The 17,834-nt window shown below is 35.1% G+C and overlaps 1 protein-coding gene across 1 annotated transcript in view; it reads left to right on the forward strand.

Moving 5' to 3' along the window:
- GPR107 (G protein-coupled receptor 107) overlaps positions 1-17,834 on the forward strand; it is an 86,056-nt gene that overhangs the window by 40,471 nt on the left and 27,751 nt on the right. The window contains exon 14 of the mRNA XM_074293870.1: positions 1,817-1,860. Coding sequence (XP_074149971.1) covers positions 1,817-1,860 — 44 coding nt within the window. The remainder of the gene's footprint in view (positions 1-1,816; positions 1,861-17,834) is intronic.

Consider the following 17,834-nt stretch of genomic DNA (forward strand, 5'->3'; position numbering starts at 1 on the left):
TTTCAATTATGCTTTTTGCCCTACATATGTTTATTGCATTTAAAATGCTGAACTTGCTAGAAACTTGGCATATAATATGGGTATATGTAGAAATGGTGAATGTATAAAGAAAATACATCAATAAAACCTTTTTTTTTTTTTTTTTTTAAAGAAGAAATAAAAGACTGCACTGGTATTCACATAGTGTCTAGAGACAACTAGGTGGTTTAACTAGATAGAGCCCTAGGCCTATCAGGCTTAGTCAATAGAACCTAAGTTGAAAGCTGACCTCATCAAAGGATATGAACAGACAATTCTCAGATGATGAAATTGAAACTATATCCACTCATATGAAAGCATGTTCCAAATCACTACTGATCAGAGAAATGCAAATTAAGACAACTCTGAGATACCACTACATACCTACCAGATTGGCTAAGATGACAGGAACAAATAGTGATGAATGTTGGAGGGGATGTGGGAAAACGGGGACACTAATACATTGCTGGTGGAGTTGTGAAAGAATCCGGCCATTCTGGAGAGCAATTTGGAACTATGCTCAAAAAGTTATCAAACTGTGCATACCCTTTGATCCAGCATTGCTGCTATTGGGCTTATATCCCAAAGAAATACTAAAGAGGGGAAAGGGACCTGTATGTGCTAAAATGTTTGTGGCAGCCCTTTTTGTAGTGGCTAGAAACTGAAAAATGAATGGATGTCTATCAATTGGAAAATGGTTGGGTAAATTATGGTATATGAAGGTTATGGAATATTATTGCTCTGTAAGAAATGACCAGCAGGATGAATTCAGAAAAGTTTGGAAAGATTTATATGAACTGATGCTGAGTGAAATGAACAGAACCAGAAGATTGCTGTACACTTCAATGTTGTATGAAGATGTATTCTGATGGAAGTGGATATCTTCAACATAAAGAAGATCCAACTCACTTCCAGTTGATCAATGATGGACAGAAACAACTACACCCAGAGAAGGAACACTGGGAAGTGAATGTAAATTGTTAGCACTACTGTCTATCTACCCAGGTTACTTATACCTTCGGAATCTAATACTTAACGTGCAACAAGAAAATGGGATTTACACACATATATTGTATCTAGGTTATACTGTAACACATGTAAAATGTATGAGATTGCCTGTCATCTAGGGGAGGGAGTGCAGGGAGGGAGGGGAAAATTTGGAAAAATGAATACAAGGGATAATGTTATTAAAAAAAATTACTCATGCAAATAAAAAAAAAAAAAAAGAAAGCTGACCTCAGACACAGCCTAACTGTGTGACCCTGGGCAAATCACTAATACACACACACACACATACACAATTCTCCATAGTTTAAAAAAAAAATACAACTAACAAAACAGTATCTGAAGGGCTTATTGGAAGGGAGGTTTCATTTGTTCTGCTTGTCCCCAGTGGGCAGAATTAGGAGCTAAGGACAGAAGTTGCAAAGAGGCTTGATATAAAGAAAAACTTCCATAGAGCACTCCAAAAGTGGATTGGTCTGTTTCTGGAGCAAATAGGTTTGCTCTTATTAGAAGCTTTAGACAAAGGCTGGACAACCACTTGCCACATGTGTAGTACAGGAAATTCGTTGTCACATGTGATGGTCCCAGAGATCCTTTCCAGTTCTGGAATTTTGATTTCAGATCTAATCTTTAGAGACCAATTGATCTATCCTCACTTCATTTTAAAGAGTATGTATGTATTTGAGGTTCAGAAATATTAAAGAAAATTTCCCAAGTTACAATTAATGGCAGAACCTGAAAAAGAAATGTAAATTCATGAGCTAACTGATACTCACTGAATATTTGTTTTTAGGTCAATAAGACATTTACAAGAGGCCTCAGCAACAGATGGAAAAGGTACGTTCATTTATTTTTAAGGCCACTTTTCTGCTATTTGAGACTACACTAATTTAATAGATTTCCAACTTTCCTGTATTATTTTTGAGTGCCAGAGTAAGAAAAATTATTGGTTAACAAACTCATGTTCTTATTAAGTGGCAATCAGTGAAGATTCCTAAAATGAGTGTTTTTGGTTTTCCAACTGCCTGGCAAGGCAAGTTGAGTTAATGTTGTTTTGGAAAGAAGCTAGTATTCAAGAGTCCAGGGATTTAGCTGTATGTGGCAACTGAGAAAATTATTGTTTAATAAAATGACTCATTTCATCTCCCCTCATAAGTGTGATTTTCACCTCTCAAACTGAATTGAGAGCACAAAATCCTGTTCTTCATTGGCTGAGGTAACACTTCCTTGTGAAAATGAATGGCATCACTTCCAGACTCTGGAGTTCAGATGGATATGTGTAAAGCAGCCCTTCCTGCTATTTTGCTTCACAGTTGATTTAACAAGCTGCAGAAATAGATGTGTTCTTATTCATTTAAAATTGTGCCTTGGATAACCAGAAAGGACCTTTAAAATTTGCTGATTTTAAACAAGAGAGCCATTAATCTCTACCTTTTTTTCCCCTCTAAAATTTTTATTACCTGTTTTGGTTTGGGGTTTGTTCTTTTAATTTGTTTTCCCAGTTACATACAAAAACAAATTTTAAAATTTGTTTTTAAAAATTTTGCATTCCAAATTCTCTCTCTCTCATCTTTATTAGGAAGACAAGCAATTTGATAAAGGTTGTATGTGTTCAGGCATGCAAAACATATCTCCATATTAGTCATGTTTTGAAAGAAAAGCAAGAAAAATAAGGTAAAAAAGTATGCTTTAGTCTGCATTCAAACTCCATCTTTCTCTGGAATCCTCTGTAATTTCCTTATTAGATCATTGTATTGCTGACAATTAGATAAGTCATTCACAATTGATCATCATACAGTATTCCTGTTACTATATACACTGTTCTCAAGTCTTTTCTGGTTTTTCTGAAAGCATCCTACACATCATTTCTTATAGCACAATAGTATTCCATCACAAACATATATAACAGTTCATATATGATAAATATGTTCATATATGACAAAATTTTCAGCCATTCCCCATCTGATTACTATCCCATTGGTTTCTAATTCTTTGCCATCTCAAAAAGAACTGCTGTAAATATTTTTGTACATATAGGTCCTTTTTCTCTTTTAAAAAAAATCTTTTTGGGATACAGAATTAGTGTTGTTGTGTCAAGAGATATGCACAGTTTTATAAACCTTTGGGCATAGTTTTTAATGCTTTCCAGAATGGTTGAAGCAATTCACAACTCCACCAACAGTGCTTTAATATTCCAATTTCCCACATTGTCTTCAACATTTGTCATTTTCCTTTTCTCACATACTAGCCAATCTGATGGTACTTCAGAGTTGTTTCATTTCTTTAATTAGTAGTGATTTAGTGATTTAGAGCATTTTTTCATATGACTATAGATAGATTTGATTTCTTCTGAAAATTCCCTGTTAATGTTCTTTGGCCATTTATCAGTGGAGTAATGACATACTCTTATGAATTTGACTCATTTTTCTACATATTTGAGAAATGAAGCCCTTATCAGATTATTACTATGCTATGTTATGATTACTATGTTTTTCCCTCTATCTTATTTTTTTCAAACTCTCTTTATCCTTTTCTTCTTTCCTTTCACTCTCTCCTTCCTTAAAAATGTTTTTCTGACCACCATTTTCCCAATTCCTTCTCCCTTCTATCGCCCCACTCCTTTCCCTCTACTTATTCCCTCTTTAAGCTAATTCTGATGGGAGTAAGGTTCAAGCATTGTCCACCTACTTTCCCCATCTTCCTTCCCATTATAAAATCTCTTTCATACTTCTTTTACATAGATAGTTTACTCCATTCTACTGCTTCCTTCCCTCTTCTCTCAGTGCAGCCCATTTTCTTACCCCTTAATTTTATTTCAATACATATCATTTCATCATAGTCAGCTTATACCCATGCCCTCTGTCTATGCAGAATCCTTCCAACCAATCTAATAATGTTAAAGTTCTTGGGAGTTACAAGTTATCATCTTCCCATGTAAGAATATAAACAGTGTAACTTTATTGAATACCATATGATTTCTCTTTCCTGTTTACTTTTTCATGCTTCTCTTAAATCTTGTATTTGTGAGTCTGATTTTCTATTTATCTCTGAACTTTTCATTGGGATTGCTTGAAAGTCCTTTATTTCATTAAATGTCATTTTTTCCCCCTGAAGAATTATACTGAATTATAATGTGTTGGTGACTCTTGGTTGTAATTCTAGCTCCTTTGCTCTCTGGAATATCATATTACAAACCATTCAATTTTTTAATGTAAAAACTGCTGAATCTTGTGTTATCTTGACTGTGGCTTCACAATATTTGAATTAATTTTTTCTGACTGTTTGCAATAGTTTCTCCTTGACCTGGAGCCCTGGATTTGGTTATAATATTCTTGGGAGTTTTCATTTTGAAATCTTTTTCAGGAGGTAATTGGTATAGTCTTTCTATTTCTATTTTACCCACTTGTTCTAGGCTATCATGGTAGTTTTTACCTGATAATTTCATGGAAGATGAGATTTATGTTCTTTGTTGTTGTTGTTGTTGTTGTTGTTGTTGTTTTTGTGTTTTGTGTGTTTTTTTGTGTGTGTGATCATAGCTTTCAGAAAATTGAATAATTTTAAAATTCTTTCTCCTTAATCTATTTTCCAAGTCAGGTTTTTCCTCCCCAACAAAATATTTCACATTTTGTTCTATTTTCTGTTTCTTGATGTCATTAGCTTTTATTTGTTTAATTCTAATTTTTAAGGAACTAATTTCTTCAGTCAGTTTTTGTATCTCCTTTTCTATAGGACCAATTATACTTTTTAAGGAGTTCTTTTTTTTGGTAAATTTTTGTACCTTTTTTTCCATGTGATCATTTCTCATCAGTACCTTTTTTACTATTTGACATAGTCTTTTGGGGGAGAAAAGAGGAAGAAGGTGATTGTGGTTAAGTGACTTGTCCAGGATTACATAGCTAGTAAGGATCTGAGGTCAGATTTGAATTCAGATTCACCTGATTCCAGGGCTGCTATATCATCTAGCTGCCCTCAGTTTGTTTTTTAAATTGCTTTAATTTATGTGTCTGTGTCTATGTCTGTGTCTTTTTTCATGATTTTCTTGCATCACTCTCATTTATTTTCCCAACTTTTCCTCTGCCTCTTTTATTTAATTTTTAAAAATTCTTTCTGGCTCTTCCAAGAATTCTTCTGGAGCCTGAAAATTCACATTTTTCTTTAAGTCTTTGAATGTAACTATTTTGACTCTTGTAGTCTTTGTGTTTTGAGTTTCCCTGTAACCATAGTAACTTTATATAGACAGGTTCTTGAGGTTTTTTTTTTTTTTTTTTTTTTTTTTTTTTAATTGTTTGCTCATTTTTCCATTCTATTTCTTGACTTTTAACTTTATGTCAAAGTTGTGCTCTGCTCCTAGGGTAGAGGGGACATTATCTAAGTATCAGGTTTTTCGTGCTCTGTTTTCAGAGATAGTTCTGGGAATCTATAACTTTTCAGTTTCTCCATTATGGTATGAAGTGTTGATAGGTGTGGTCATGTCCCTTCAGGCTTGTGCTCTGAATTGTGAGTGACTACAAGTACTTTTTTCTGCCCTAGAATTGTGACCAGGATTCCTGTTCCTGCTAATACTTCTCTTCACCTTGGGACAATGTCCCTGAAACTCTGTATGGGCAATGCAGCAGAATCCTGCTTCCTGCAAAAAATGTCTCTGATCAATTCTCTGATCTTTTTCTATTTCTGAGCTGACTCTAGAAGCTATTGCTCCAAAGACTTGCTGCTGAATTGTTGGAGTGTGGTCCATACTAAACTGTGCTCCTTCTTACCTCAATGACATAGACCTTTCTTGATGACCTTCTTAATTATGTTGGGCTAGAAAATTGTTTCACCTTGTCCTTTTGTTGGTCCCACTACCCCAGAATTTGTCTCAGGATATTATTTTAAAGTTTTTGGAAGGAAATTTGGGAGATCTCAGGTGAGTTCCTGCCTTTATTCAACCATCTTGGCTTGTACCCTATAATCTGTGTGACTCTGGGCAAGTCACCTAATTTCTTTGTATATCAGTTTCCTCATTTGTAAAATGAAGCAATGGACTCAGTGGCCTGCAAAGTTCCTTCCAGCTTTAACCCTATGATCCTGTGATCCCAGCTGCTTCATAGTATTCCCTTCTACATGTTCTACAATCTGGATGCTTAGAATGTCTTTTACCTGCCATCCCTCTAAAAAACTGATTCTCTTCAGACTTGAAACATCATTTTACTTATGCCTTTCTTATGTACTTAATACATAATATATTATGTATTCCCTCATTAGGGGAATATATTCCGTGGAATGCCACACTGTCCTACACATAATATTTGTTGAGTTGATTTTTATTACTATAGGTATTAGGCTCATAAATTGGTCATTTTAACCTTACAGCAGATTCTAGTCTTTTTTCAAAAAATGTATACCACCACAGTAGCCATAGGATTGCACATACATTGGTACTGCTTCTTAATGCATATTGATCCCTTATTTAATGGAGTTGCATTTTTGCTTATGTACACACACCATCATCATCATTATTAACAACTATATCATATTGTTGATTTATTTAATCTTATCAACTTTTTCTTATGAACTGTTGCTAATACATTTTTCTCAAATCAAATATTTCTAATTTTTTAAAGTTTTAAAATAAATTTTTTTTTTATTCATTTTTCCAAATTATCCCCTCCCTCCCTCCACTCCCTCCCCCCCGATGACAGGTAATCCCATACATTTTACATGTGTTACAATATAACCTAGATACAATATATGTGTGCAAATACCATTTTCTTGTTGCACATTAATTATTAGCTTCCGAAGGTATAAGTAACCTGGGTAGATAGACAGCAGTGCTAACAATTTACATTCGCTTCCCAGTGTTCCTTCTCTGGGTATAGTTATTTCTGTCCATCATTGATCACCTGGAAGTGAGTTGGATCTTCTCCATGTTGAAGATCTCCACTTCCATCAGAATACATCCTCATACAGTATTGTTGTCGAAGTGTATAGTGATCTTCTGGTTCTGCTCATTTCACTCAGCAACAGTTGATTTAAGTCTCTCCAAGCCTCTCTGTATTCCTCCTGCTGGTCATTTCTTACACAGCAATAATATTCCATAACCTTCATATACCACAATTTACCCAACTATTCTCCAATTGATGGACATCCATTCAACTTCCAGTTTCTAGCTACAACAAAAAGAGCTGCCACAAACATTTTGGCACATACAGGTCCCTTTCCCCTCTTTAGTATTTCTTTGGGATATAATCCCAATAACAGCAATGCTGGGTCAAAGGGTATGCACAGTTTGACAACTTTTTGGGCATAGTTCCAAATTGCTCTCCAGAATGGCTGGATTCTTTCACAACTCCACCAACAATGTATCAGTGTCCCAGTTTTCCCACATCCCCTCCAACATTCATCATTATTTGTTCCTGTCATCTTAGCCAATCTGACAGGTGTGTAGTGGTATCTCAGAGTTGTCTTAATTTGCATAAAATAAAAATTTTTATTGATCATTTATATTTTCCAGTTTTCCTCTGTCTTCTCCCATCCAACAAGACATTCTTTATGATGAAGAATTAAAAAGAGCAAAAGTAAACCCAATTCAGGAAAATTACCCAATTTATTACAAAGATTTGATATTGTATATGATGAACCATAGCCATAGTCACCCATCTCTTTGAGAAAGTGGGAAAAGGTGGAGTGTCTTATTTCTCTTCTTTGGAGCCAGGATTGTCATTATAATTTTTCAGCATTCAGTTTAGAGTGTTTGGTTCTTGAGCTTTCCATTTATGCTTTAGTCATTGCATATATTGGTTTCCTGATTCTGCTTGTTTCATTTTCCTTCATTTCATATATGTTTTTACATTGCTTCTTTGCAATCACCGTAGTCATCACATAACTTTTGTTTCTATTTTTTTTTTTGCTATTTAATTATTGTGTTTATATGACCTTTCTTTTTTGTCATTGACCTTCTTGGGGTATATGATTCACAGTGGAATCTCTGAAACAAAGGATATGGACAATGTGGTTTCTTTGTCATTCCAAATCACTTTTCAGAATGGTTGGACCAATTTATAATTCTACCAACTTTGAGTTGAGTTGCATTGTGAAAGTAGAGCAATAGCCTTTTTACATAAGGCAAATGAACAAGTCTGAGAGCTGAATACACCTTTAAAGTCATTTAAACCAACTTCCTTTTTTAAATTGGTGTGAGGAAACTGAAGCCTAGAGAGGAGAGATCAATCAGAGTAATGACCAAAAGAAAACTTTAACCCATATCTTTGGCTTTATATCCAGTGGTTTTCCACTTATGTTGCTGATAATTAAATGGAGAGATTTTCTTCCCCTCAGTTTTCTTTGTTGAGTTTAGGTATTTGGAATTTCTTCTGGCATTGTGATATGCCTATCTCCATTATTTTAACTTTGATTAAAATTTTTAAATCCTGAGAAACACTTTTCTTAATTGAGGGAAAAATAAATGCCTATTTTCCCACTCATTCTCTTTATTTCTCTTGTTTTCCTTGCCTCTCTCCCCTTCATTTCTGCTTTTTCCTGATTTTCTTTTACAGACCTCTTTAGATTAATCCTCCTGGATTCTCATCTTATTTTCATCCCTAAAGCACATTGAAAACATGGAGCAATCACTGTCAGCAGCATGTGTTAACTTATTGTTAATGTTTTCCTTCCATTAACCAATAGTTGGTCCCAAGTACCCAATAACATTTCACTTTGTCTTATCCAGAATGCCAGGAAGTCATCCCCAATAGCACTTGATGGCACTTTATGTTCTATTGAGATTTCTGCTTGTGAATGAAGTTGGATTCTGTGCTGTTATTGGTTGAGAGAGTACCAGGAGGAGATCATAATTGCTATCCAAGGTCCTCAGTGAAGGGAAGCAGGGTTGAGCAGACATCCATTGTATTTGTGACCTGTGACAATACTATACAGTCTGTCTGGCAGTTTGTGGTTTTTCCACAAGGTGACAGCATGGGACCTTTTCAGTGACCAATTTTGAAAGGAGAGACAATGTACAGAATGACAGAAAGTGGAGAGTGACTAGACTTACTAAAGTAAAATTTTGTTTCATTATCACAAATGCAAATGAAGTAGGCATGAAATGTAACTCTTCCTTTCACTTCTGGTTTCTTACTTCTTCACCTCCAAAGGTACAAAGCAACTTGCATACTTACCCATCTGTAAAGGGTATTTAGATGATAATAAATTAAGGTAAGGTAGATATTATTTAATCTGGACAAGACTTTGGTTTTCCTGCTTTAATCATTCTCTGTCCATTAGGCTGTTATATTCTGGTGCCTCTTTTTCTGCTCCATTTTTGGAATTTTACCATTTTGGAAATTTCTGGACTATTGTAGACTAGAAACTATTAATTTCCTAGCTAATTATCTGCCCCTGCCCATGATCTCACAGGTGGAAACCAAATTATGCCTGCCTGAATGGGATCCCTCCTCTTGCTCTAAAATACCTGTGCAGCTCTAGTTTAGGACCTAATCTAATCTCTTATTCTCCAAATAATGGTCCTGAGTAACCATGATTCCCAAATTATTTAGTCTGTCCTGCAACATTGGTCCAGGATTCCTAGATCTTCATGGTCCTTTTCCTACCATGTTCTACCTATTCTGTATAAGCCTTCTTGACCATATACTTTCCCTATCCTTCTTAGATGTCTTTTTTCCTGTCTTAGTAAAAGGAGATTTGGGCTTTACTCTAGTTTAGAGCTACTCATCCTACCTCATTGAAACAAGAAGGTTGAGATGCTATCCTTGTTTTAGATGTTGTTTTTAACCCCTAAAGAATAAAGAGAGAATCAGTAAGCTGCCCATTGTATTCTTTCTTCACTTGTCCTTGCTCTCTACTTCCTTAGATGCCTCCCAGTCTTCCCTTAAATATGCCAAATATTTGTTGCTTTCAGTATTGATTAGCATTCTTAATTCTTTGACACAGCTCTTAGACTCTGATAGATGTTCTGTGTTGGTTCATAATATTACATTTATGTTGCTAAATGTTTTTGTATTAGTTCAGAACTTTGTGTATGGGTAGAAGGTATAAGGGGAAAAGTTGGAACAGAAGGTTTTGCAAGGGTCAATGCTGAAAAATTACCAATGCATATATCTTGTAAATAAAAAGCTATAATTAGGAAAAAAAAAAAAAAAAGATATTCTCTTCTCTTCTCTGCCAGACTGTTACAGTAGTCTGCCGCTTTGTCTTCTGTCCACTTATCTCTCCCTAGTCTAATCCATCTTCTACTTAGCTAAAATGATTTATCTTCCTAAAATGCAAGTCTGACCATTGTAGCCCTCCCTTCTGTTGAATAGGTTCACCTCTATCACCTCCAGACTCAAAGCATTCCAAGTCCTTCATTATTTCCCTCACAACACACACACACACACACACACACACACACACACACACACACACACACACACACGCACGCACACACACATATTCTATCTCTCCTTCCCCCCTTTCTCTTTCCTTTCTTTCTCTTCCCTCCTTCCCTTTATTCCTCCCTCCTCTTTCTCTCCTTCATTTCTTCTCTCTCTCTCCTTCCCTCTATATCTCCCTCCTTTCTTGCTCCCTCTCTCTCTGTTCGTCTCTCTCTCGACATTTTCTCTCATACCTGTAATCCTCTCACATCTTTAATGCTTTCCCTCTTCAGTTCTACCTCCTGACTTCCCTGGTATTTTCAAGTCCCAACTAAGATTCTACCTTCTACAGAAGGCCTTTCCTGGTCCCTTTTAATGTTAGTGCCTTTTTTTCTTTTATCTCCAATTTATACTGTATGTGACAGCTTATTTGTATGTTGTTTCTTCCATTAAACTATGAGCTAAGGTCAGATACTATCTTTTTTTCTTTTTTTTTTTTTTTTGTATCCCCAGTACTTATCATAGAGCCTGACTTTGAAAGTGCTTAATAAATGCTTTTTGACTGATTTACTAAAGGCAAATAAGTTACTTTTCTTAGCCTTACTAACTATATCTCTTCTGCCATGCAGGCTTTCTCCTATGAAGAGCATATTCTGGGAGATGGCTTGACTGAAGCTAACACTTACTAGTTTTTAGTTGCTTCCTAGTTGCCCTGCTTCCACTTTTTACTGGCTATGATTACTCTGGAGCTTGGAATAATAATAATAGCCTCTCAATCTTATAAAATCCCCTTCTCATTCATATTTCATTTACTTGTAAGAGTGGTTTGGTAACATATATCATAAATTCAATAAGCAGTTTCTATTGGTCATTCATTTTACCTCTGTCAATGGTAAAGAATCTTAAGTCCTTTCAGGAAATATTCTGCCATTTAGATTCCCAGTAACCTTCAGAAGTATTAAGTAGATTGAGACTGGCTAACCCCAGACTTATAGATTGAGTGGTTTTTTTTTTTTTTTTTTTAAGCTATTGCAATGTTCTAAAAGTAGCCCACACGTACACCAAATTGTATTCATTGTGTACTGTTTTCTTGACATCTGAAAAGTATTTATTACGTTATAAACCCTTGAGCTTAGCATGGTTGTGGTACCTCTGTAACAAGAATAGAAACTGAATCAAACACTGCTTGATGCTTTTTCTCTTTGGCCACTGTCACTGTGGAACTGACTACAGTCTTATGTGGCCAGATGCTAGTGGCTATTTAAAATTCCCATTAGATCTGAGGGACTCATGCCAGAGAACTGTTTTATCTCAGTATGTTCCTATCTATGACCACAGTAAAAAAAGTATTTGTAGGAATTCAGGGAAATCTTTGTTTCCTTCCTGGCCATGGCTAGTCCATCTTGCTTAGATAAAGAAAATCACCCTTAAATATACTGATTTTTCTTTTTCTTTTTTAAATAGGTATTTATTTCTAATTTTGTTTTTCCATCACCTACATTTACCCTTGTATCCTTCTTCCTTCTTCTGTGTAGTCATCCCTAATAATGTGGCTTTTGTTTTTTTTTTTGTTCCCTACTTATTTTTTATTTGCTTTTTTCCCATATTAACATTTATTCATACCTCATTATATATATAAAAATAACACAACATAATGGTTCTTTGAGTTGAAATTTTCTTACACGATAGACTTAAAAGACTGAGAGTCTTATATATTCACCTTAATAGTCATTCATATGTGATAACACTTTTCTCTCTTACCCTAATCTCAAAACAATTAGGAATGCTTACAAACATTCAAAAAAAAAATTTGCTCTATCTGTATTGGTGGCTGAATTTGTCTAATTTATAATAGCATATTATTATCACAGAATATATCTTTTTTTAAGTGAACTATTTTATTATAGCTTTTTATTTACAAAACATATGCATGGGTAATTTTTTAACATTGACCCTTGGAAAATCCAAATTTTCCCATCTTTCCCCTCCACCCCCTCCCCTAGAAGGCAGGTAGTCCAATACGTGTTAAATATGTTAAATCCAATATATGTATACATATTTATACCGTTATCTTACTGCACAAGAAAAATCATATCTAGAAAGAAAAAAAAACCTGAGAAGGAAAATAAAAATGCAAGCAAACAATAACAAAGAGTGAAAATTCTATATTGTGGTCCACATTCAGTTCCCATAGTCCTCTCTCTGGGTGTAGCTGATTCTCTTCATTACTGAACAGTTGGAACTGGTTTGAATCATCTCATTGTTGAAGAGAACCACATCCATCAGAAATCGATCAACATATGTTATTGTTGTTGAAGTATATAATCTCCTAGTTCTGCTCATTTCACTCACCATCAGTTCATGAACGTCTCTCCAGGCCTCTGAAATCATCTTGCTGGTCATTTTTTACAGAATAATAATAATCCATAACATTCATATACCACAATTTGTTCAACCATTCTCCAGCTGATGGGCATCCACTCAGTTTCCAGTTTCTAGCCACTAAAAAAAGGGCTGCTACAAACATTTTTGCACATGTGGGTTCCTTTCCCTTCTTTGAGATTTCTTTGGGATATAAGCCTAGTAGTAACACTGCTGGATCAAAGGGTATGCAGAGTCTGATAACTTTTTGAGCATAGTTCCAAATTGCTCTCCAGAATGGTTAGATCTGTTCACAGTTCCACCAACAGTGTATCAGTGTCCCAGCTTTTCCATATCCCCTCCAACATTCTTTATCGTTTCCTGTCAACTTAGCCAATCTGAGAGGTGTGTAGTGGTATCTCTGAGTTGTCTTAGTTTGCATTTCTCTGATCAGTAGTGATTTGGAGCATCTTTTTATATGACTAGAAATAAATCTGAAAATTGTTCATATCCTTTGACCATTTATCAGTTGGAGAATGGTTTGATTTCTTTAATATCATTCTTTATGCCTAGATCATGAACCCATTTTGACTTTATCTTGAGACCCAAGAATTTTAAAAAGAGAGAACAAATATTCAGCAACACTAATCAATATGTGGAGAAAAATTTAACCTTATTGCAGTGTTCCACATCCATGGACACTTTCACTTCTGGAGTGGGGAGGAGAATGGAGGAATGCCTTCTCATCTTTCCAGGGACTAAGCTTGGGTCTTTATAATTTTGTGACATTCAGTTTATATTGCTTTATGTTGGTTATTATTTCCATTTATGTTGTCGTTGTCATTGTGTCCATTATTGTGTCATTGTGTCTTGGCCCTGTCTTACTTGCATCAGCTTATATAAATCTTTCTGAGCTTTTCTGTCTTCATTATGTTTATAATTTCTCACAGAACAATAACATTCCATTATTTTCATGTTCTCATCCATACTCTGTTTAGTTCTTTCCTAGTTGAAGAGTATCTACTTTGTTTCTAGGTCTTTGATACCACAAAAAAATACTGCTATAAAGATTTTGTTGTCTAATACACCTTTTTTTAAACACTCTTTTGCTTACTAATATTAAGCTATGAGTCTTTATTATCATTGAAATTCAGGGTTGTTGTGAAGATCAAATGAGATATTTTTAACAAGTGCTTAGCACAGTGCTTGGCACACAGTAAGTGCTATATAAATGCGTATTTCCTTCCCTTTGTGTAGATTAAAAGGCACTAATATATTCTGGGTACATCTGTACCTTAAACTGCTACCAACTTAGGGCTTAGTATTTTGGTACTCCCTATCTAGTCTTTATGTCTTTATTTCCTCTGATTAATTCTTGCTATCCTTTGCATTTCTGTTAGGGAAAGACCCTTACCTATAAAAATGTTTTCAAATCTGGATTTATATCACTGCCCTGAGATGTTCATTTTAGCTACTCTCTTATGAATTTTTCTTATCTCAGAATGACTCAGGTGTTTGGCTCTTTACTCTTCTTACCCCAGGTTTTCTGTTACATCTCTGGATATATAAAAATCTATCTAAGTTTATGCTGACATAATTCCTTTCCCTGCATTTGATTGAGAACCTAGTTGCAGTTATAGCTTTGTCAAACTTGTATCATCACTCACTATTCAAATGGAAGTAAAACAATTGATTCTGTTGACACTGAAGATTATTGGGAATGTAGGTCTCTTCTAAGTAAGACATTGGCACAGAAGCTTTAAGAAGGAAGGGAAATTCTTGTGAAGTACAAAAGAAAATGTATTAATATTCTAGTCATATTTGGATCATGTTTTGGAGGCTTTACAAAAGACCAAAATGATGCATATTGGGCTATAGGAAAAAACCCCTCAATATTTTGTTTCTCTTAAGGATTATGATAGTGATTCTCCCTCACTTCCTTCAGTGTTTTGCTATAATGTAAAGATTCCTTTATTTTGCTTAATGTAGAACAAAAATATTTCTTAGCTGTAGACTTTTATTCTGTTTTCTCTTCTTAAGTGTTTGAGTAGTGCTTTGAAACTTGGTGCAGTCTGGTCACAAATGACTAGGTATTTCCTAAGGCACTGCAGCATGTCACAGTCAGCTTTGCTACTGAACAAAATGCAGTAGGATCACAGTTTCCTAGGCATTGTTCTTTCTATGCAGTAGAACGAGTATGAAGGGAAAAGATAGCCTCATCCTTTTCCTGACTCGTAAGGAAAATTTCACATTATTCTAGCTTACCATATCAAGATCTCACTAATTTTTTACAACTCAAAAAATGTTTTATTGATTTTTTAAAATTTTTTTTATTTTTTATGGTCATAGACATCTACCTTAAAATCATCAAAATCAGGCAGAGTAAATAGACACAAGGATCACATTTGACTGCATATGTAACAGTATATCTCTACTGAGAGGAAGTGTGTTTCATCAGTTGTCTAGATCCAAAATTAAACTGATTTAATTTTTAGGCATTTTTATTTTCATTATACTTGTCATATATGTTGTTTTCTTGGTTCTCCATTTTTCATACAAATCTCCCCATGTTTCTCTTAATTCTTCATAATAGCAATGTTGTGAGATGACCAGCTGTAAATGACTTTGCTATTCTCAGCAGTACAATGATCTAGGACTACTCTGAAGGACTTATGATGAAAAATCCTATCCACACCCAGAAAAGCAAATGATTTGTTGTCTGAATACAAATCAAAGCATTCTCTCTCTTTTTTAATTTTAATTTTATTTTTTTCCCCATTAGGTTAGGAGATCTATGATTTCTTTTATAACTTTTATAACTTCACATGTGGTTTCTTATTTGAGGATGGAGATAAGGGAGAGAACCTAGAACTCAAAAGTTTTGAAAACAAATGTAAAAAGAATTTGTTTTAAATGTAACAAGGAGAAAATATTAAATAAAATAATCACAACAGTAAGACAGACCATTATTTGAAGGTGACTTTGCTAGAGAAATTTTAAAGGAAAAGGGGGAAAGGTTTAATTTTGCCGTGACTGACAAATGATTTTGCAGAATAATATTGCCGTAAAAAAGCATGACATCTTTACCACTCGCACAAGTACTTTTAAAAAAAAACTTTGTGGGGCAGCTAGGTGGCGCAGTGGATAGAGCACCAGGCCTGAATTCAGGAGGACCCAAGTTCAAATCTGGTCTCAGACACTTAACACTTCATAACTGTGTGACCTGGGCAAGTCCCTTAACCCCAGCCTCAAAACAAAAAACAAAAAAAAAAAACTTCATAATGACCAGAATTTCAGTAATTATAGCATTTCTGTTTTCCATTCACCTGGGAGGGTCAATAATTTTTTTGTTTTTGTTTTTGTTGTTTAATCATTTCACTCTTGTTCAGCTCTTTACCCTATTTGGGGTTTTCTTGGCCAAGATACTAGAGTGGTGCACCTTTTCCTTCTCCAACTCATTTTGGAACCGAGGATGAGGTTCCGAGACAAACAGGGTTAAGTGACATGCTTGGGATCACACAGCTAGTAATTGTGTGAAGCTGGAATTGAACTCATGAAGATGAGCCTTCCTCTACCTAGATGCCCTCAGATGTTTTATAAGGGTTCAAACATGAACTTCATCTCGTCTTCCATTGGTAAAGTTACTTCTAAGACCTATATTCTGAGGATAGACTGAGGTTGCATAATCTCCCCACTGTGCTTCTGATTCAATAGAATTTTTTTTTTTTTTTTTTTTCTCATTCTTTCAGCCTACTTCTTGTCTTCAGATCAGTGTTAGGGCTGGGCTCTGTATACTTCTGGAGGGAAGATGTGTTCTGGTCCTGTTGCTGCTTTCTTAGGTACTAGGCTTTCTATATTTCTGGAGGAGGGAAGATGTGTTCTGGTCCTGCTGCTGCTTTTTTAGGTATTTGTTGTTCCAGGATCTATCTTGGGGTTAATTCAGTTTGAGACTGTAGTACGCTCACATTGGTAAAAGGGGAAGAGGATGATTGCTGCCCACTAATCTGAGCTCTTCAGTTTGACCTGGATTTGGGTCTGAGATTCCTGGTTATTTCTCCAGGCTTCAGACTGGGCTAAAACTGGAACAGATACCGCACTTTGCTCCTAGGATCTAAACCACACTGCTAATGCTTATTTCTGAATGTCTCTGTATATACCACTCAAGGTCCACAGCTGTTCTTCATCCTGGACTGCTATCCTTAGGTGCAAGTCCCATCCTGTCTGCCCTCAATCTGTGAGATATGGGCATTCCAAGCCAAATCCTCTCCCCAATGTCTACAGAACTCTGACTCTTATGTGCTGATCTCTACTAGAAAAATGACTTACTAGAATCTTTTTCTTAGATTTTCCCATTTGGACTTAGTTTGGGCATTTTCTAGATCTGTTTGGAGGAGTTTTAAAGGAGAGTTTTCTGTATTGCTTCCTTTGGTTCCCCTTTTTAAGTTAGCCTTAATAAATGGGCCATTTAACAAATGAGGACAATGAAAACTAGACTTTACAACATGCTTGTCACGTAATCAATCCATTGTTGAATCACTGACTTTGTGTATAGTTCTCTATGGATATTGTGTTTTCCGTTGATTGCATATCTTACTTAAATCCTTTGAGGATTCTGAGAGTTTTGATTTAAAAAAAAAGAAAAAGCATTATCCAGTTTTTAAGAGATCTTGTAGAAACTTGTACAAAAGTTTTGCTTAACCATGAGCAAAGAATATTACTCTTTCTAAAAACTGGAAAGAATTCTTTTCTAAAATAAAAAAGTCTTTTTTTTTTAATAGCTTTTTATTTACAAGATATATACATGGGTAATTTTTCAGCATTGACAATTGCAAAATCTTTTGTTCCAACTTTTCCCCTTTTCCCCCCCACTCCTTCCCTCAGATGGCAGGTTGACCAATTCATGTTAAATATGTTAAAGTATAAGTTAAATACAATATAATGTATACATGTCCAAACAGTTATTTTGCTGTACAAAAAGAATCAGACTTTGAAATAGTGTACAATTAGCCTGTGAAGGAAATCAAAAATGCAGGTGGACAAAAATAGAGGGATTGGGAATTCTGTGTAGCTAGTTCAATTTATTACTGCTCTGTTGGAAAT

This window comes from Sminthopsis crassicaudata, chromosome 2 (genome assembly GCF_048593235.1).
Source record: "Sminthopsis crassicaudata isolate SCR6 chromosome 2, ASM4859323v1, whole genome shotgun sequence".
NCBI classification, from domain to species: domain Eukaryota; kingdom Metazoa; phylum Chordata; class Mammalia; order Dasyuromorphia; family Dasyuridae; genus Sminthopsis; species Sminthopsis crassicaudata.